At 44.9% G+C, this 18,709-nt stretch overlaps 1 protein-coding gene across 2 annotated transcripts in view; it reads left to right on the forward strand.

Annotated features, from left to right (window-relative positions):
• The window catches only part of bcap31 (B cell receptor associated protein 31), a 23,364-nt gene extending 7,109 nt beyond the window's left edge, over positions 1 to 16,255 (forward strand). For both annotated transcript variants that reach the window (XM_036947588.1, XM_036947587.1), the window contains exons 5-8: positions 4,530 to 4,665; positions 9,862 to 9,994; positions 10,177 to 10,277; positions 15,176 to 16,255. In XM_036947588.1, the coding sequence (XP_036803483.1) occupies positions 4,530 to 4,665; positions 9,862 to 9,994; positions 10,177 to 10,277; positions 15,176 to 15,217 (412 nt within the window). In that variant the 3' untranslated portion in view covers positions 15,218 to 16,255. The remainder of the gene's footprint in view (positions 1 to 4,529; positions 4,666 to 9,861; positions 9,995 to 10,176; positions 10,278 to 15,175) is intronic.
• The last annotated feature ends 2,454 nt before the right edge of the window (positions 16,256 to 18,709 follow it).

Below are 18,709 nucleotides of genomic sequence, written 5' to 3' on the forward strand. Positions count from 1 at the left end.
TCAAGTGCAGTGATACCTATTTTCTAAAGGTCAACAACCACTGCAGTAAACTAACGAGTAGGAATATCAAAGAAATGTCAAACATTTTTGTGAAAGTGTTGTGAAATGTGCTGATGAAGTTTTAACACAGTGACTGAGCTGTGGTCCGTTTGTGTGACATGAGCATGAGAGCAAACTAGGCGAACTGCATTCGTCTGCCCCCTGTGTAACTCTACAATGCTGACGCTTATCTTGTGCATGTGCCCCTTGCCGAATACAGTGACCTCAACTTAAGCATGCCAGATATTGCATATACTATTTGAATGTAAAGAGAATCCACCACCACAGTTTGTATAAATGCTGCTATAGTTGATTTTTATGGCAGGATTTACATAACTATCATGCAGTTCCTTAGCATACAATTCTTCACTTAAATCTCCATTACATTTTGAAGTAGCATATAAACTCAGCAAAAAATAAGTCCCCTTTTCAGGACCCTGTCTCTCAAAGATAATTCGTAAACATCCAAATAACCTCAGATCTTCATTTGTAAAGGGTTTAAACAATTATTGAACATGCACCTGTGGAACAGTCGTTAAGACACTAACAGCTTACAGACGGTAGGCAATTAAGATCACAGTTATGAAAACTTAGGACACTAAAGGGGCCTTTCTACTGACTGACATCTTTGCCCAGGGTCCCTGCTCATCTGCGTGAACGTGCCTTAGGCATGCTGCAAGGAGGCATGAGGACTGCACATGTGGTCAGGACAATAAATTGCAATGTCTACTGAGACGCCTAAGACAGGGAGACAGGACGGACAGCGGATCGTCTTCGTCGTGGAAGAGAACGTGTAACAACATCTGCACAGGATTGGTACATCTGAACATCACACCTGCGGGACAGGTACAGGATGGCAACAACTGCCTGATTTACACCAGGAATGCACTATCTCCATCAGTGCTCAGACTGTCTGCAGTAGGCTGGACTGAGGGCTTGTAGGCCTGTTGTAAGGTAGGTCTTCATCAGCAACAACCTCTCCTATGGGCACAAACCCACCGTCGCTGGACCAGACGGGACTGGTGTGGAAAAGTGTTCTTCACTGACGAGTCGCGGTTTTGTCTCACCAGGGATGATGGTCGGATTTGCGTTTATCGTCGAAGAAATGAGCATTACACCGAGGCCTGTACTCTGGAGCGGGATTCATTTGGAGGTGAAGGGTCCGTCATGGTCTGGGGCGGTGTGTCACAGCATCATCGGACTAAGCTTGTTGTCATTGGAGGCAATCTCAACGCTGTGCGTTACAGGGAAGACATCCTACTCCCTCATGTGGTACCCTTCCTGCAGGCTCATCCTGACATGACCCTCCAGCATGACAATGCCACCAGCCATACTTCTTGTTCTGTGTGTGATTTCCTGCAAGACAGGAATGTCAGTGTTCTGTCATGGCCAGCGAAGAGTCTGGTCACGTCAACCCCATTGAGCACATCTGGGACCTGTTGGTTTGGAGGGTGAGGGCTAGGGCCATTCCCCCCAGAAATGTCTGGGAACTTGCAGGTGCCTTGGTGGAAGAGTGGGGCAACATCTCACAGCATGTTAAGTTTGCTGAAAATCAACGCAGTTGACAGTGAGAGGATGTTTATTTTGCTGGGTTTACATCATGCAGATGAGATTAATGTAAACATAACAGCTAGCAAGCTGACTTTAATACACCTTATGTATGTTAAAGCAACCTGGTCTCAGAGCATTTTGTATTCTGTATGTAAATCCACAATTCCATTTAGATGTTACAATTCATATGGTATGTATTCATTTGTAGATGTCCATCACCCTTTTCTATGATATGTTACAAATTTAACAGAAACATTTTAAATGTTAAGAATTTGCTAAATGTATATGTTACGAATTCTGTAAAAAACTGTGGCGGTCGCTGGCTGAGGGCGGGTGGCTGGCTGGCGGTCGGTGGCTGGCTGGCTGACGGTCGGGGGCTGGCGGTCGGTCGCTGGCTGGCTGGCGGTCGGTCGCTGGCTGGCTGACGGTCGGTCGGTCGCTGGCTGACGGTCGGTCGGTCGCTGGCTGACGGTCGGTCGGTCGCTGGCTGGCTGACGGTCGGTCGCTGGCTGACGGTCGGTCGCTGGCTGGCTGACGGTCGGTCGCTGGCTGGCTGACGGTCGGTCGCTGGCTGGCTGGCTGACGGTCGGTCGCTGGCTGGCTGGCTGACGGTCGGTCGCTGGCTGGCTGACGGTCGGTCGCTGGCTGGCTGACGGTCGGTCGCTGGCTGACGGTCGGTCGGTCGCTGGCTGGCTGACGGTCGGTCGCTGGCTGACGGTCGGTCGCTGGCTGACGGTCGCTGGCTGACGGTCGGTCGCTGGCTGGCTGGCGGTCGGTCGCTGGCTGGCTGTCGGTGGCTGGCGGTCGGTCGGTCGCTGGCTGGCTGGCGGTCGGTCGCTGTCGGTCGCTGGCTGGCTGTCGGTCGCTGGCTGTCGGTCGCTGTCGGTCGCTGGCTGTCGGTCGCTGTCGGTCGCTGGCTGGCGGTCGGTCGGTCGCTGGCTGGCTGGCGGCCGGTCGCTGCCTGGCTGGCTGTCGGTGGCTGGCTGGCTGACGGTCGGTCGCTGGCTGGCTGGCTGGCTGACGGTCGCTTGCTGGCTGCCTGGCTGGCTGACGGTCGCTGGCTGGCTGGCTGGCTGACGGTCGGTCGCTGGCTGGCGGTCGCTGGCTGGCTGGCTGACGGTCGCTGGCTGACGGTCGGTCGCTGGCTGGCTGACGGTCGGTCGCTGGCTGGCTGGCTGACGGTCGGTCGCTGGCTGGCTGACGGTCGGTCGCTGGCTGGCTGGCTGGCTGGCTGACGGTCGGTCGCTGGCTGGCTGACGGTCGGTCGCTGGCTGACGGTCGGTCGCTGGCTGGCTGACGGTCGGTCGCTGGCTGGCTGACGGTCGGTCGCTGGCTGGCTGGCTGGCGGACGGTTGCTCTCTTGCTGGCTGGCTGACGGTCGCTGGCTGGCTGGCTGACGGTCGGTCGCTGGCTGGCGGGCGGTCGCTGGCTGGCTGGCTGACGGGCGGTCGCTGGCTGACGGTCGCTCGCTGGCTGGCTGGCTGACGGGCGGTCGCTGGCTGACGGTCGCTCGCTGGCTGACGGTCGCTCGCTGGCTGGCTGGCTGACGGTCGCTCGCTGGCTGACGGTCGCTCGCTGGCTGACGGTCGCTCGCTGGCTGACGGTCGCTCGCTGGCTGACGGTCGCTCGCTGGCTGACGGTCGCTCGCTGGCTGACGGTCGCTCGCTGGCTGACGGTCGCTCGCTGGCTGGCGGTCGCTCGCTGGCTGGCTGGCTGACGGTCGCTCGCTGGCTGGCTGGCTGACGGTCGCTCGCTGGCTGACGGTCGCTCGCTGGCTGACGGTCGCTCGCTGGCTGACGGTCGCTCGCTGGCTGACGGTCGCTCGCTGGCTGGCTGGCTGACGGTCGCTCGCTGGCTGACGGTCGCTCGCTGGCTGACGGTCGCTCGCTGGCTGACGGTCGCTCGCTGGCTGACGGTCGCTCGCTGGCTGACGGTCGCTCGCTGGCTGACGGTCGCTCGCTGGCTGACGGTCGCTCGCTGGCTGACGGTCGCTCGCTGGCTGACGGTCGCTCGCTGGCTGACGGTCGCTCGCTGGCTGGCTGGCTGACGGTCGCTCGCTGGCTGGCTGGCTGACGGTCGCTCGCTGGCTGGCTGACGGTCGCTCGCTGGCTGGCTGACGGTCGCTCGCTGGCCGGCTGACGGTCGCTCGCTGGCTGGCTGGCCGGCTTGGCTGACGGTCGGTCGCTGGCTGGCCGGCTTGGCTGACGGTCGGTCGCTGGCTGGCCGGCTTGGCTGACGGTCGGTCGCTGGCTGGCCGGCTTGGCTGACGGTCGGTCGCTGGCTGGCCGAGGGTGGGTGGGTGGGTGGGTGGGTGGCTGGCTGGCTGGCTGGCCGGCCGAGGGTGGCTGGCTGGCTGGTTATAGGAATAACATGATATGCACAATGATGTCATTTTACGTAAGATCTTAAATATGTCACAATTTGATTTATTTGAAATTCATGACTAGTTCAGATTGACGGGGTTTATATTTCGGATTTGTTTCTGGTCAACTGTTCCTAGAAGTGTGATGTGCTTTCACAAAGTAATGTGCTGTAATTTTATCTTGGGTCCAGTTTGACCTTTTCAATAAGACTGGGGCCATCACTCACATAAATGTCTTATCATCTGATACTCTGAAATGCTGCCATTTACCTCATCATGATTCCTTGGATACTGCTTAAACTACAGGAAATGTGCAAATCTTGGGCCTAAGCCATGGGTGTCTTGTAACGGTGATTGCAATTTCTAATGCGTTTTTGAATATGCTCACATTTTAAAAGTGACTTGTTTGCTAACTCCCCAGATTTCCGTGCTGCATGTAATGTGTTGTCTATTTGTATACTGATGTCAATCTATTTCCACTTAAATGGACCAAGTATACTGTATCATAAATCTGTTTTGAAACACTCTTAAAAGTTGGAAATTAGTCAGTGACCCTTTAACCCCTTCCCATGTCCAGGTTGCTGAGGCGACTGGCAACCCTGCTCTCTCAGCAGGCCACTTTGATGGCTTCCAACGAGGCCTTCAAGAAGCAAGCCGAGGGAGCCAGTGATGCTGCCAAGAAGTACATGCAGGAGAATGAGGATCTGCAGGCGGTGAGCTGGGGTTGGGTGCTATACAAGACACTGTTGTGCTTCTGATGTCAATCGTGACCTTTACTTGGCTTTCTCCGTAAGGTCAACACATAAGACATCCTTAGATATGAGGTAAATGCTTGTACGTGATTTATGTGGAACAGGATGTTATCCTACGCTTACTAAAGTCTTGTGGTTTACTGTTTGAGTGTCCAACATTCCTCAGAGTTAGGTTCACGGGCAGAACAATACAAGTTTAATTAAACCAGTGTTCTGCTGCTGTTCCTTTGACAGCCACAGGGGGCAACACTGTACTTCAAGCAGTTAACAATTTAACAATTTAAACAGCTTCATCGTCACCTGATACAATCAGTGTTTATTTGAATCAGTCATCCAAGAGATTAGCAAAAAAACAACTGTAGCTTGACAGGTTTGTATTTTACATCATAATTATTTAGTTTTTTACCAACTTATCCCAATTGCTATGATGGCTCAAAGTCCCTTGTTATTGCCATATTAAGTGTTTGAGATGAAAAACAGTATGCTAGTGGAATTGGGTTACTTGAAAGTCACAATATAGGCCTAGTGTGTACTCCCTCTGCTGATATCTTTGTGGTTGGATGTTCTGCTAGATCAGAACTGCCACTTTTTTCTGAGGTTTCTCTTTGCAGCTCACTTTATTCAGAGTATTATAGGGATTAGGTCCAGACCATATAATATTAACAAACTATTAGTGTTTGGAAAAGGCTTAATTTACTCCAATGCATTTATAAACACTTGGAATATTTTCCTAGTATTGAATTAGAGTGAGCAAACATATATTCTCGTCCTTCTATGGGCTAAGTGTTTGAGTTTAGATTTAATCAACAAACTGGTTTCATTTGGTAAATAAGCACTGTGGCTGAAGCTTGTAATGCACCTCAACTACGGAAGGTAACAATGTAATCATTCAAAATATGGATCTCGGGTCTGCAGAAGGTCACCATGCATGTGGGTGCTCCATAAGCCAAGGCCCTGAATATGCCATTATTTATGACCAGCAAATGGGTGTAATGCTCTGAAGAGTGGAATCATAAGCCAGATAAAATACAACCCTGCAGCAATGTGGGGATGGAAATACTTATGTTTAGATAGATGGAGAGGTTTTATTTAGACATTTGGCCTGCCAGCAAATTGTCTCCCAAGTGATATTAATTTTGGAAATCTCTTCCCAAATATTCCTACGCATAATAGAGAAGTGATTGTATACAAATGTAAGCGAGGTTTGAAATGATTGTTTTAGTCAAATATTATCAATCAAATGTATTTATAAAGCCCTTTCTACATCAGCCGATGTCAAAGTGCTATACAGAAATCCAGCCTAAAACAGCAAGCAATGTAGAAGCATGGTGTCTAGGAAAAACTCCCTGGGAAGAAACCTAGAGGAACCAGGCTCTGAGGGGTGGCCAGTCCTCTTCTGGCTGTGCCGGGTGGAGATTATAACAGTACATGGCCAAGATGTTCAAGTGTTCATAGATAACCAGCATGGTCAAATAATAATCGCAGTGGTTGTAGAGGGTGCAGCAGGTCAGCACCTCGGAAGTAAATGTCAGTTGGCTTTTCATAACCGATCATTCAGAGTTACAGGTTTCTTACGGTCTATTTGCAGTCTACAAATTATTAATAATTATGTTCTGGCCCCCTGACCATCCACTCAATAAATAATTGGCCCGCGGCTGAATGAAAGCTGATGATCCCTGGTTTACAGTAAAGAACTACATTGCAGTGCAGCTTACATAAGAAAAAGGAAGTGATTTATTATCTATTTTATCCCTCACCGAAGCCAGAGGCTTTAAATGTATTGTGACTAGCTTGTCCTCAGAAGGCCCAGCCCCTGTTAGGTATGTCCTTTAAATCTTTAAAACTCTGGGCTCCCTCTACCCAATCACTGAGTAATGGCTGTCCATATTGCTATTGATTCCCTGCACTACCTATCTGAGCCAGACTCTGACTAACCCAACTATTGATCTATTTAAGCAATACGGCCCGAGGGGGTGTGGTATATGGACAATATACCAAGGCTAAGGACTGTTCTTTGCACAACGCAGAGTGCCTGGATACAGCCCTTAGCTATGGTATATTGGCGACGTGCCAGAAACACCTGAGGTGCCTTGTTGCGTAAATAAACTGCCTACCAATGTAATTAGAACATTATTATTTTTTATATATTTTTTGCCATACCTGTGGTATACGGTCTGATATACCACAGCTTTCAGCCAATCAGCATTCAGGGCTCGTACCACCCAGTTTCTAAACTAGAATGAGTATCTTCTGTAGCTGACTGAGCTTAAAGTGGACTCCAACTAGGTGATATGGAAATGTTTATTCTCTTTGATCTAACCAAGCTTGTGTATGAGGCTCCTTGCTATAAATGTACAATCTGAGCCACAACTAGGCTAGCTACGTGTTTTGTGTTTTCACTTGCGTCATCAAACAAATACACTGTAACGGCTTGATTTATTTTACAGCACGCAGCATTTCTTAGCCTAGATTAGTACATTCTGTCTGGCCCTAGAATCTGTCTGTAAGGAACATCACAAATCCTCTGCCCTAGTTACAAGGTCTGTTCCCTCTTAGGGAAAATCCTAACCCAGATCTGTCTGATATTATTTAGATATAAATCTATTCTCCTGTTAGACCTAGAGTTGGGACTCTTCAAATGGCAGTCCTTAATCGGGTCCTAGTGACATCAGTGACGGCTCCTAATGTCCCTCTAGGACAGATTCTGTGTTCCTGGTAATGTGTGTGTGTGTGTGTGTGTGGCGTTTATCAGTGGGTTTTGGTCTGAGGTCTCAGGTGGCCTTGAGAAATATATTTTAAATTATTTGTACCAATGTTGTTTTCGCTGGATGTTTTTGATACACACTACTTCACAAACACAATTTACTTAAATGCAGATGGTTTAGAGGGAGCTAATCGAAGCAAGGTATCAAATAAGATCATAGTTCTTTGCTGTTCCAACTAGCTACACGTAGAGGGGCAGCTAATCATACCAGTTTGTGATAAAAGCACAACATGTTTCATTCAAATATTTAGATATCGGGCCATCGCAGGTTTGACACCTGTTAGCCGCACCGGCAATTAGTTTGATTTTTATATATATATATATTTTCTTTTTTTTAAATGATAATGCTAAAAGTTTCCACAAATTCCCACAATTGAATTTTTTTTCTAAAATAATACCCACTCTGATACTAGCACCTGCTCTCTAGCCTACAGTGCGGGTCGGCTAGCCTACATTTTGAGATTATTATGGCCAAATGAGCTCGATTTGTCAAATTGCAGCCAAGCATGTCACCAGAATAAGACCCTCGATATTTATTGGCGCATCACGCTCAACTTGCACGTTCACCACTCTGAAGTGAATCATAATTTATTTGATGTGTAGCCTAAAACGGCATGCTTTCTCGAGTCTTAGTGGGAGGACCACATGTCGTCATGTGACTTCAAGTTGACGTTGCCCATTAACAGCGTTCCACCGTCATTTCTCCCATAAATTATTTTACCGACACAAAGATCCCACCTTGTCTAGCGTATTTTGTTTCCATCATGCCTGACATTACTTTTTATATGACTTGTACTTGCATTAAAGGGCTGGGTGGGAACCTGGTTTCTGTCGTTATCCATCTCCGGTTTTAGCTAGTGAAGAGCCAATGTCTTCAGCAAATAACATCACAATCCGTTCCCTGGTTTTTGGCCAGCATATCAGGAAATTGACCTAATCAAATGTATGTTTTGCTTAAGACTGTGATACACCTCAAATATGAGTGGTGTGGTGGATGATTCTGTGGAAGGAGGTTTTGAGTCATTGTTGCAATCCAAGAGGATCAGGGCCAAGACCAGCAGCTGGGTGGTGGGCTTGGTATGAGCACCTGTTCTGAGGCTGTTGGCTGGATGGAACCAGTCACACTAGCTTTATGTAGGCTAATGGTCATTAGGGCTGTGACGGTAACGGTATCGCAATATTTTTGTCCATGGCAAAAAAAGAACACAAAGCAGACCAAACCCTTTAGTCCTTTAATAACCTGATGTATGTCAAATGTTGTGTGCTGTAGCTTGGAAAATAAATCCACATGACTGGATGACAACCATGTTTTTTTTTTAACATTACATCTTCTTTTTCCTAAAGAAGTGAAGTCCACTTCGTGTTTCCTTGTCAGGATACTGAGTATCGCGATACTAGTATTGTCCGGGCCCCAAGTCATGCAGCTGCAGAATGATTCTGGTGGCCATGGAATGGGGTCATTATGGGGTGGTCTGACCACACCTCCTACAGTAATATTAAACAGGCAACAATCTTAGTGCAAATGCCATACTTTCCTAGAACTTTTTTTTTTTTTTACACAGAACAAAATTATCAACACAACATGTAAAGTATTGGTCCCATGTTCCATGAACTGAAATGAAAGATCCCAGAAATGTTCCATATGCACAAAAACCTTATTTCTCTCATTCTTTATATATTTGTTTACATCCCTATTCATTAGCATTTCTCCTTTGCCAATATAATCCATCCACCTGACAGGTGTGGCATATTAAACAGCATATTTTGTGATGGGGGTAATAAAAGACCCATCTAAAATGTGCAGTTTTGTCACACAATACAATGACAGATGTTTTGAGGGAGTGTGCAATTGGCATGCTGACTGCATTAATGTCAATCAGAGCTTTTGCCAGAGAATTGAATGTTCATTTCTCTACCATAAGCCATCTCCAACGTCATTTTACAGAATTTGGCAGTACATCCAACCGGCCTCACAACCGCAGACCATGTGTATGGCGTTGAGCGGTTTGCTGATGTCAACCATTGTGAAGAGTGCCCCATGGTGGGGTTATGGGTATGGGCAGGCGTAAGCTACGGACAAGGAAAACAATTGCATTTTATCAATGGCAATATGAACGCCCATTGTCGTGCCCTTCATCACCTCATGTTTCAGCATATGCACGGCCGGCCCCATGTCGCAAGGATCTGTACACAATTCCTGGAAGCTAAAAATGTCCCTGTTCTTTTACGGCCTAATGAATACATTTCAATTCACAAATTTCCTTATGAACTGTAACTCAGCAAAATCTTTTTTAAATTGTTTCATGTTGCGTTTTTATAATTTTGTTCAGTATAGTCAGTTATCCACAGCCCGTAATCAGGGGTTAAAGGAAATTCTTAATTTTTATTTTTAGAAACTGAAGGATGCCGGCGTCGCTGTCCCAGAAGTGGGCAAGAAGCCATCTGGAGTTGGAGTGCAGGAGGAAAACAAGACACTGAAGGCAGAGGTGCGCTCTCTGAAGGATGAGCTGGAAGCCACAAAGAAAGGTGACTAACTTTTTATTTTTCCTAGTAGAGGTTCTCTCTACCAAATGGTGATGGCTGGATGAAAATGGGGAGAGAACCCCAAAATGTAATTTGATCATCAGTGAAATGTACAGTGGCCTGCCCTCTTGTCCTGACTGTATTGTGTGTGTGTGTGCCCCCCCCCCCCCCCCCCCCCCCCCCAGTCCTCCTGAAGTCTGACGGTGACGTGAAGGCAATGAAGAAGCAGGCGGAGAACCTGACTGTGGAGTACGACCGCCTGCTCAATGAACATTCCAAGCTGCAGGTCCGTACTGGGAACACGCGCGTGTACACACACACACACACACACACACACACACACTCACACTCCCACAGAGGCACAAACAACCACACCAGGGTTTCCATTAGCCGGTAATAGTAATAATAATAATAGTAATTATACATTTTTTTGAAAAGCCGATAAATAAAACTGGCACCGGCCAATTGTCCGGGAGAAGAAGAAAAATCTATGCTTTCCACCCTATTTATTGATGAAATACATTGACTGGTCGTGCTTATTGGTCTATAGGTCAATTTGCATAATTTAGTGGATTTAATTGCAGCGTGTGTACAGGTATATTCATTATGCGTCTTTGTCACGCGGTTTAAGACGGATACAGGGCCTTTGAGTGGAGAATCTGTCAGGCAGCACGAGAGCTGTCCCAGACCAGAGTCTGTTTGGAATGGGCTATTTCTTTCTCGACAAGCTGACCAATAGAATAGGTTAACTTTGCTACTATGCGTTATTGTAGATCGACAGGCTAGTGATTTCGCTGTTTGTTACTCGTCTTGTTGGCCGAGGAAAAGTAATTGTGGACAGTTATTCTAACGTCTTCAAAGTGTGCATCAGAATGAGGTAAAGAGGACCGCACATTGTTCCATCCTTTACTTACACGTTCTGTTAATGAGAGTTACCATAATATAAATGTGATTTCTGTTATTCTGAGCACGGTGGGTGGATGTCCTAATCAGGCTACGCATCCAATGCATAGGGGTCCGGTACATTTCTAAAACGGCTGGTAAATTTAAAATGTTGCCGGTTAAATGTCCAGCGCCACATTTTCCTAATGGAAACTCTGACACACAGACACTGATCTGAGCAAAACTACTACAATCAGGTAACGATCTCATTGAGTAACAATGGATGTCATCGTGTGTACGTGCTGGGAAGCATGGATCTGAGCTAGTTTAAGACACACCCTATCGCAGTATCAGTCATTGTACATGTTGTAATGATTAATTGTCTCTTAGTGCGCTCTACTGCACTCATACAGTATGTCTGTAATACGAGCTGCTGATTAGAGGAGTAATGATATCACAACCGTACAGGAAGGTAATTCATGACAACTAAAACCTGTCAATGGTCACGGAGGCAGATGTTTGCGTTGTGAACTCTTGAACCTAGAGTGATGCACCAAGACACTGCACTAACCCTACATCATGTTGTGGCCATTCAAGTCCCACGGGTATATTGACCTGAGCAGTGACTAATAGCTTAGTAATGCTGAACATATCCCAGTCCCACCTCAAAATAGTGTGTGGGGCTGTCTCATGGCTGAGGCTTGAGCAATAGTCTTATGATAAAATGAACACATCCCACTTTTACTGGCGGGGGAGTCAGCCGCATGTCTTGCAAAAAAATTAAAAGGAAGACACTTACTCTTCTGCAATGAACATGTCTCATGAAGACGTTTGACAAGTTGAAGAAGCCTAAAATTCTACCAGGCGTTTAACACTTAAAAGACATGTTACATTTATAGCACTCGGGGGGCATATGCCACAGCTTCTTGAATGACCTCCCACACGTTGTTGTCTCGTGTTTAAGTGTTTTTGTTTGTTTGTTTTTTTGCTGTCACTCGAGGCTCTAGACATGTCAGCAGGCAGGTGGTCTGGTACACGTGTGGCGAACATGGCTACTTAATGTTTGTATCCGTGGGTTTTGGAATCCCTCTGAGCTTGTTGCACCTGATCACATGGGGCTACTCTGGTTTCAGGGACTTCATTTCCCTGGCACAAGGCTCCTGCTCATTTCCCTGGCACAAGTCCTTTACCCTGCTGCTTTAAGCCTGCCCACTTCATTCAAATGTAAACAGGAGAAAACCCGGTTATGTTTAGACCGTTTTCATTCGCGTTCCCTGGCCAGTGGCCCGATGTTCGTGTAACCTATACACAAAGGTTAAATCGTGTTACTTATTTAGACCAGAGGTCACGTCGGCTATCAGCTCTCAGGATGAGCAGTGCGGAGAGACATGCTGTAATTTGAGATTGGCCTTTCAGTAATACAAGGAACTAAAGGTTAACCTACCTAAAAACTTGAGATTTTACTGCCTTATCTGTAAATCCCTGTGTAGATGTTTAGGTAGGTTAACCTTCAGGCCCTTGTATTACTGAAAGGCCATTTGATTTTCAGAAAAGGCCTATTTTCAATTCTATAATAAACTGTGCCAATGCAGTGGCTATTACTTCGTTGACTTGTTTAAATTACAAAATGGACTGTACTAGGGTTGCACATTTTGGGGAATATTTAGTGGTCGAAACTTTCCGTGGGAGTTAACGAGAATATATTGGAATTAATGGAAATATCTGAAAATTAATATTAATACCATTTAAATGTAGATGTTTTTTGCATTGGATATATTTACCATATCATATGGAAACATCAACCTTTTTACCGTATATAAGTAGACAATTGCAAATGATTATATCTTCCAATAGAAAACAAACAAAACAATTTGCTTACGAATTAAACTTTTGAGTTGATTGTTCACATGGGACGATTTCACCAAACAACAAAAAGGGAATATTGAATGATCATCGCGTCTCGCAAAAACGTTTTCAACACACGTCTGTGGAATTATAGTCTAGAAACTAAATCTTTGGTTGACTTCCTCTCAGGCTTCCATGTCTTCTCCCTGGACCTCCTCAATGTCCACCTCTTGAACGTCAGACTCTGAGGCCTCATCTTAACTGTCACTTTCCAACCTTGTTGAGGATGGTTCGTTGTCATGCTCAAAATGACTTACATTTGCCCGGATGGCCACCAATTTTTCAACCCTTATATTGGTCAGCCTGTTGCGTGCTTTGGTGTGTTCCCAAAAAAGGACCAGTTGCGCTCTGAGGTGGCTGATATTGGTGGGATTTGGAGGATAACAGGGGAAAGAGCCTCAGATCCACAAAGTCCCTTCCACCAGGTGGCTGATGAGATATGTTGGCATGACTGCCATATTGCATCTCCATCCCAAAGCCCTTGCTTGGAAGTGTACTTCGCCAGACTGCCAAGAACCTTGCCCTCATCCAGACCATGCATTCACCTCAAATAGAAGTAGAGGGACTCTTGTCAGAGGTTCCTCGACGTGAGCGCTGAAGGAACTTTATGCACTTGGCCAGATTATGCATCTTTGTTGCATTCTTCACATATGTAGTGTAGTCTATAGCTCACAGTCTAGTCGTGTGGGCTCAATAGCATCTCATTAGTGTGCAAGATCTTGAGAATCAGCTGCACGTGATGGAAGAGTGCACTGCACACCTAGAATTGCCTTAAGTGTATCCCACAAAAAAGTTCACTGTTATAAACTAACTTCTTTCCCCAAAATTTTTTCATGAATTTAAGCAAAATTCCCGGGCTAAACTTCCCATGGAAAATGTCCCGGGAAAATTCAGGGAAATTTCCCGTAAAGTTTCCGACCCTTTGCAACACTAGACTGTACAATGTTTTTACCTTCTATTTAATGCCTTCAGTTTATGTATAAATGAACAGCTATAGTAAGTCATTGTGTTTTTATATTGAACACAAATATAAACCCAGCACAAAAAGCTCTCAATTCTGTGCACAAATTTGTTTACGTGTTAGTCATAATTTCTCATTTGCCAAGATAATCCATCCACCAGACAGGTGTGGCATATCGCAAACCTGATAAAACAGCATGATCATTACACAGGTGCACCTTGTGCTGGGGATATTAAAAGGTCACTCTAAAATGTGCAGTTTTGTCACACAACACAATGCCACAGATGTCAAGTTGAGGGAGCGTGCGACTGGCATGCTGACTGCAGGAATGTCCACCACAGCTGTTGCCAGAGTATTTAATGTTAATTTCTCTATCGTAAGCCACCTCTAGTACGTGCAACCGGCCTCGCAACCGCAAATCACGTGTAACCCTGTCAACCCAGGACCACCTTCACCTGTGGGATCGTCTAAGACCAGGTACCTGGACAGCTGATGCAACTGTGGGTTTGCACAGCTGAAGAATTTCTGCACAAACTGGATGAAACTGTCTCAAGGAAGCTAATCTGCATGCATGTCGTCCTCACCAGGGTCTTGACCTGACTGCAGTTCGGCGTCGTAACTGACTTCAGTGGGCATATGTTCTCCTTCCTTGGCCACTGGCACGCTGGGAATACGAGGAGGAGTGTGCTCTTCACTAATAAATCCTGGTTTCAACTGTACCGGTCAGATGGCAGACAGTGTGTATGGTGTTGGCAAGCGGTTTGCTGATGTCAACGTTGTGAACAGAGTGCCCCATGGTGGGGTTATGGTATGGGCAGGCAGGCAGGCATAAGCTATGGACAACGCACACAACTGTGTTTTGTCTGGCAATTTCAATGCACAGAAACACTGACTAAATTCTGAGGCCCTTTGTCTTGCCCTTCATCCACTGCCGTCACCTCAGGTTTCACCATAATGCATGGCCGTTCCCATGTCGCAAGGGTCTGTACACAATTCCTGGAAGCTGAATGTAATTTCTTATATGGCCTGCATACTCGCCAGACATGTCACCCGTTGAGCATGTTTGGGATGCTCTGGATCGACGTGTACGACAGTGTTCCAGTTCCTGCGACTTCAATCCATTGAAGAGGAGTGAGGCAACATTCCACAGGCCACAATCAACAGCCTGATCAACTCTGTGAAGGAGATGTCACGCTGCATGGGGCAAATGGTCACACCAGATACTTACTGGTTTCTGATCCACGTCCCTAACCTTTTTTTATTTATTTTTAAGGCATCTGTGACCAACAAATGCATATCTGTATTCCCAGTTGTGAAATCCATAGACTAGGGCCTAATTTATTTCCTTATGAACTGTAACTCAGTGAAGTCTTTGAAATTGTTGCTTTTATTTTTGTTCATTTTATGAATACATTTTCTGAATCCCTTTTCTACAGGCAAGCAGTGATGCTCAATCGCAGGACAAAAAGTCCAACTGATCGGGAGAGAAGTGTTGACGTGCTCGTACCATCCACCGTCAACAACAGCCACCCATCACCACTGCTTTACACAGGAAGTCATTAGGTGCTGAATGTGCAGACCTGCAGGAGGAGGATTTGGTTTATTTGCCTTCAAAGCCTCGCTACTCTGTTGTGGCGTACAATGGATAGCCATGTTTTTTATATGGTTTGCCTCCATTTGTGAAACCACCATGTACTTTATATCTGTACTTAGCTGTTTTCATTCCATTTGAAATTAAATGAACAAATTGCACATCTGAACAGATGATCCTCTTTGTATTTGAGAAGGCTATGTCCCCTGTTTGGCAGTCTGATTTTACTACTTTAGTTGTTCAACCAATGTATCTATTCTGAGGGGACCTGGTAACAGTTGTCCATGTCACAAATATTCCGATATCTGATAGAAAATATGTAGTTGCGAGTCACCTTTGGACTTACTGTAAGGTGTGGTTTAACATCTTATTCCTATTCGTCAATTCTTCATTCTTTTTTTGAATGTAATCTCTGTGTTACCTGTTACAGTATGAGGCAGACCCTACTGTCATTAAGGGCATCATATTGTATGGTTGGGAATCTGCATATGCTCCTTTGATGGAAAGCAGTTCATTTTCACTCCAGTAATTAGGCCCATTTCATGCTTTTGACTGAACAAATCTTTGATTTGGCACATCTTGTTCTTTGAAGCCCTTATCCTCTTGCTTTGTTTGAAAATTAATAAGTTCCTTTTACCTCGTCTGACTGCACACTTCTGTATTGGAGAAGTGCCTCAGGCACATGGTGTGACGAACTTGTACCACTCAAATCACTAAGCCTGCATAACATGATATGAGATGAGCTATATTGGAATGTAGGGCTTCATGGCGTCCTTCCATTTGAAGTCAGTTTGCGCCTCTCATTGGTTGGCATTTAAAAACACGGTTGGTTCAGTCTTTCAAATGTTAGACATGATGTAGTCTTTAAATTCTGATATTTGAAAGAATGTTGGAAATTTGTTTATTAAACTTCTTTGCGATCTCACACCCTGTCTTTTCTTTCCTGTTTTCCCACTTGCTGATCATAGAATGGTCTATTTGGAGTGCTTCACCCGCCATTTTGAATTTAATTGGAGGGGAAATTTTATGAACTGCAGAACAAGCTTTCCCTGCCTGTAGATCCAATTTGAACAGCGAGGGCTGTAAATAAATGTCCCATTAAGCAACAACCTAAAGAATTGTAGAACTTTCAGTAATTAAATAGTCAACTGGCCTTTCACCAGGTGACAGTGGAATATATTATATATATATATTAATATATTATATATATTATTAATATATACATTATTTATATATATATTATTATATATATAATATATCCTGGTAACTTGCTGAAATTAGTGCTTTGGGTCATCTGAGGAATTACATCATGAATTGTTGCACCAGGTAAAAATAGGGACTTGTAGAAAGTCACTGTCATGGCCACTCTGACCAGGGGAGATGGTAACCTGTCGGGGTCCGTCTGGTGTTGTACGAGAAATTCTTAGTTTGTGGTAATATTAACATGCCTAAGAACAGGCATGAGTACACTATTCATCCATGTTTATATGTAATATCAGTGTTTAGTTACCTTCACTTATAATGCGTCCTTTACAAGGTCGCCGAGCAGGCCTAGTACTCGAGGTGAAGGTTCTATGTATTTGACGATTTCTTTTGCTTTCATCTATTTTCTTGTGGGCGAGGGGTTTGTTTTGATGAACTATTTACAGTAGGTGGTAGATGTCTGTAAGCCATCTGATTTTACGCGCCACTTTTTTCCCCTCATTACATTGTCAGTTTTTCCATTTTGTCAGACACTGGTGATATTCATTCCTTAGTCCAAGGGCTATTGAAATTTATATTCTCAACAGAGAAGATGAGTCTCAAAAGGTTTTGCAGATTTTCTCCTTGCTGTTTAGTCATTGACTCTTGACGTTATTAATTCTATTATATAATCTCATTTGGTGGCCTTAAAAGTGATGTCATTTAACTGACCTATTTTTGCATGATGACTTTCTCACACTGCATTTACACATCGTATGATCTTCTACTGTCCTTTCAAGAAATGTTAGCTAATTATGTCACATCAAAGTTTTCCCTTTATCTTGGAGGGAAGACGTTTGCTGTTTCATTATAACTAAATGTATTTCTTTGGATTACAGCATCTATGTTTGCAGTCAACTACATGTATGAACATGGTCAATGCTGTTGGTGTGTAAATGCAAAATAAATATATTTCTCAACAATGTCTGACAAGAACTAGGTTTGGTCATTTGCAGTATGTTTGTCCGCAATGTGCCCCACATGCTGTATACAAATCGTTGAGTTGTTCCTCTATTGCTCTTTTACTAAGTTATAAATTGCTAAATATGGATGGTTAGGCTTTTGCTAATCAGGTTTCTTCATGACATCGATTTTTGTTCTAAAACAGCCTCCCACAGAGACGGTTTGTTCTAGAACAGCCTTTCAAAGAGTTGTCTCTCCGAGACAGATTTTTGTTGTGGAACGGTCTCTGGCAGATTTTTGTTCTAAAACAGCCTCTCACAGAAACAGATGTTTGTTCTTGAGCATCCTGTCACAGAGACATAGACTTTTGTTCTGGAACAGCCTCTGTCAGATTTTTGTTCTAAAACAGCCTCTCACAGAAACAGTTTGTTCTAGAGCAGCCTCTCACAGAGACATAGATTTCTGTTGTGGAACAGCCTCACAGAGACACAATTGTGTTCTAGAACAGCCTCTGAGGCATGATTTTTGTTCTAGGACAGCCTCTCACAGAGACATAGATGTTTGTTCAAAAACCGTCTCTCAGACAGATTTTTGTTCTAAAACAGCCTCTCACAGACAGATTTTTGTTCTAGCACAGCCTCTCACCGAGAAATAGATTTGTGTTCTAGAACAGCCTCTCAACAGACACACAGATTTTTGTTCTAGAACAGCCTCTCACAGAGACACAATTGCATCATCCTTGATGATGATCCAACCATGATTTGATGAAACAGCTTTCTGAATAATTCCCTTCATGAGCGATTGAAGACCAGGCACCCTGTCTTTCCAGTCGTATGACACTAAGCATGTTTAATTGGCTTTTAAATATTTTTTTTATACGAGTAATAAGTAGTCTTTTAGCCACTATCAATGGTTGTGCTCATGCAGTAGGGTTTCCTTCCCTTTAAAACACTATAGACGGGTTGGCTGACATCACAAATGATGCAAAGGCCAAAAGGTGTGCGTTTATGATTCTGAACTGAACGGTCAGATACCTAGCAACAATGACAAGAACCTGCCTTTTGAGGAATCATAGGTGGCTAGTTTCAGCTCATCTTGTTATTGTTTATACCATGTTTTGTTTGGACTGATGTCATGCCTATGCTAATATGGCAGAAACTCGCTAGCTAACCAGCAACTGTAACAATGTATTTGAGACAAGTGCTCATTGTGCAAATGTATTTGTTTTCAATAA

This window comes from Oncorhynchus mykiss, chromosome 16, assembly GCF_013265735.2.
Source record: "Oncorhynchus mykiss isolate Arlee chromosome 16, USDA_OmykA_1.1, whole genome shotgun sequence".
NCBI lineage: Eukaryota > Metazoa > Chordata > Actinopteri > Salmoniformes > Salmonidae > Oncorhynchus > Oncorhynchus mykiss.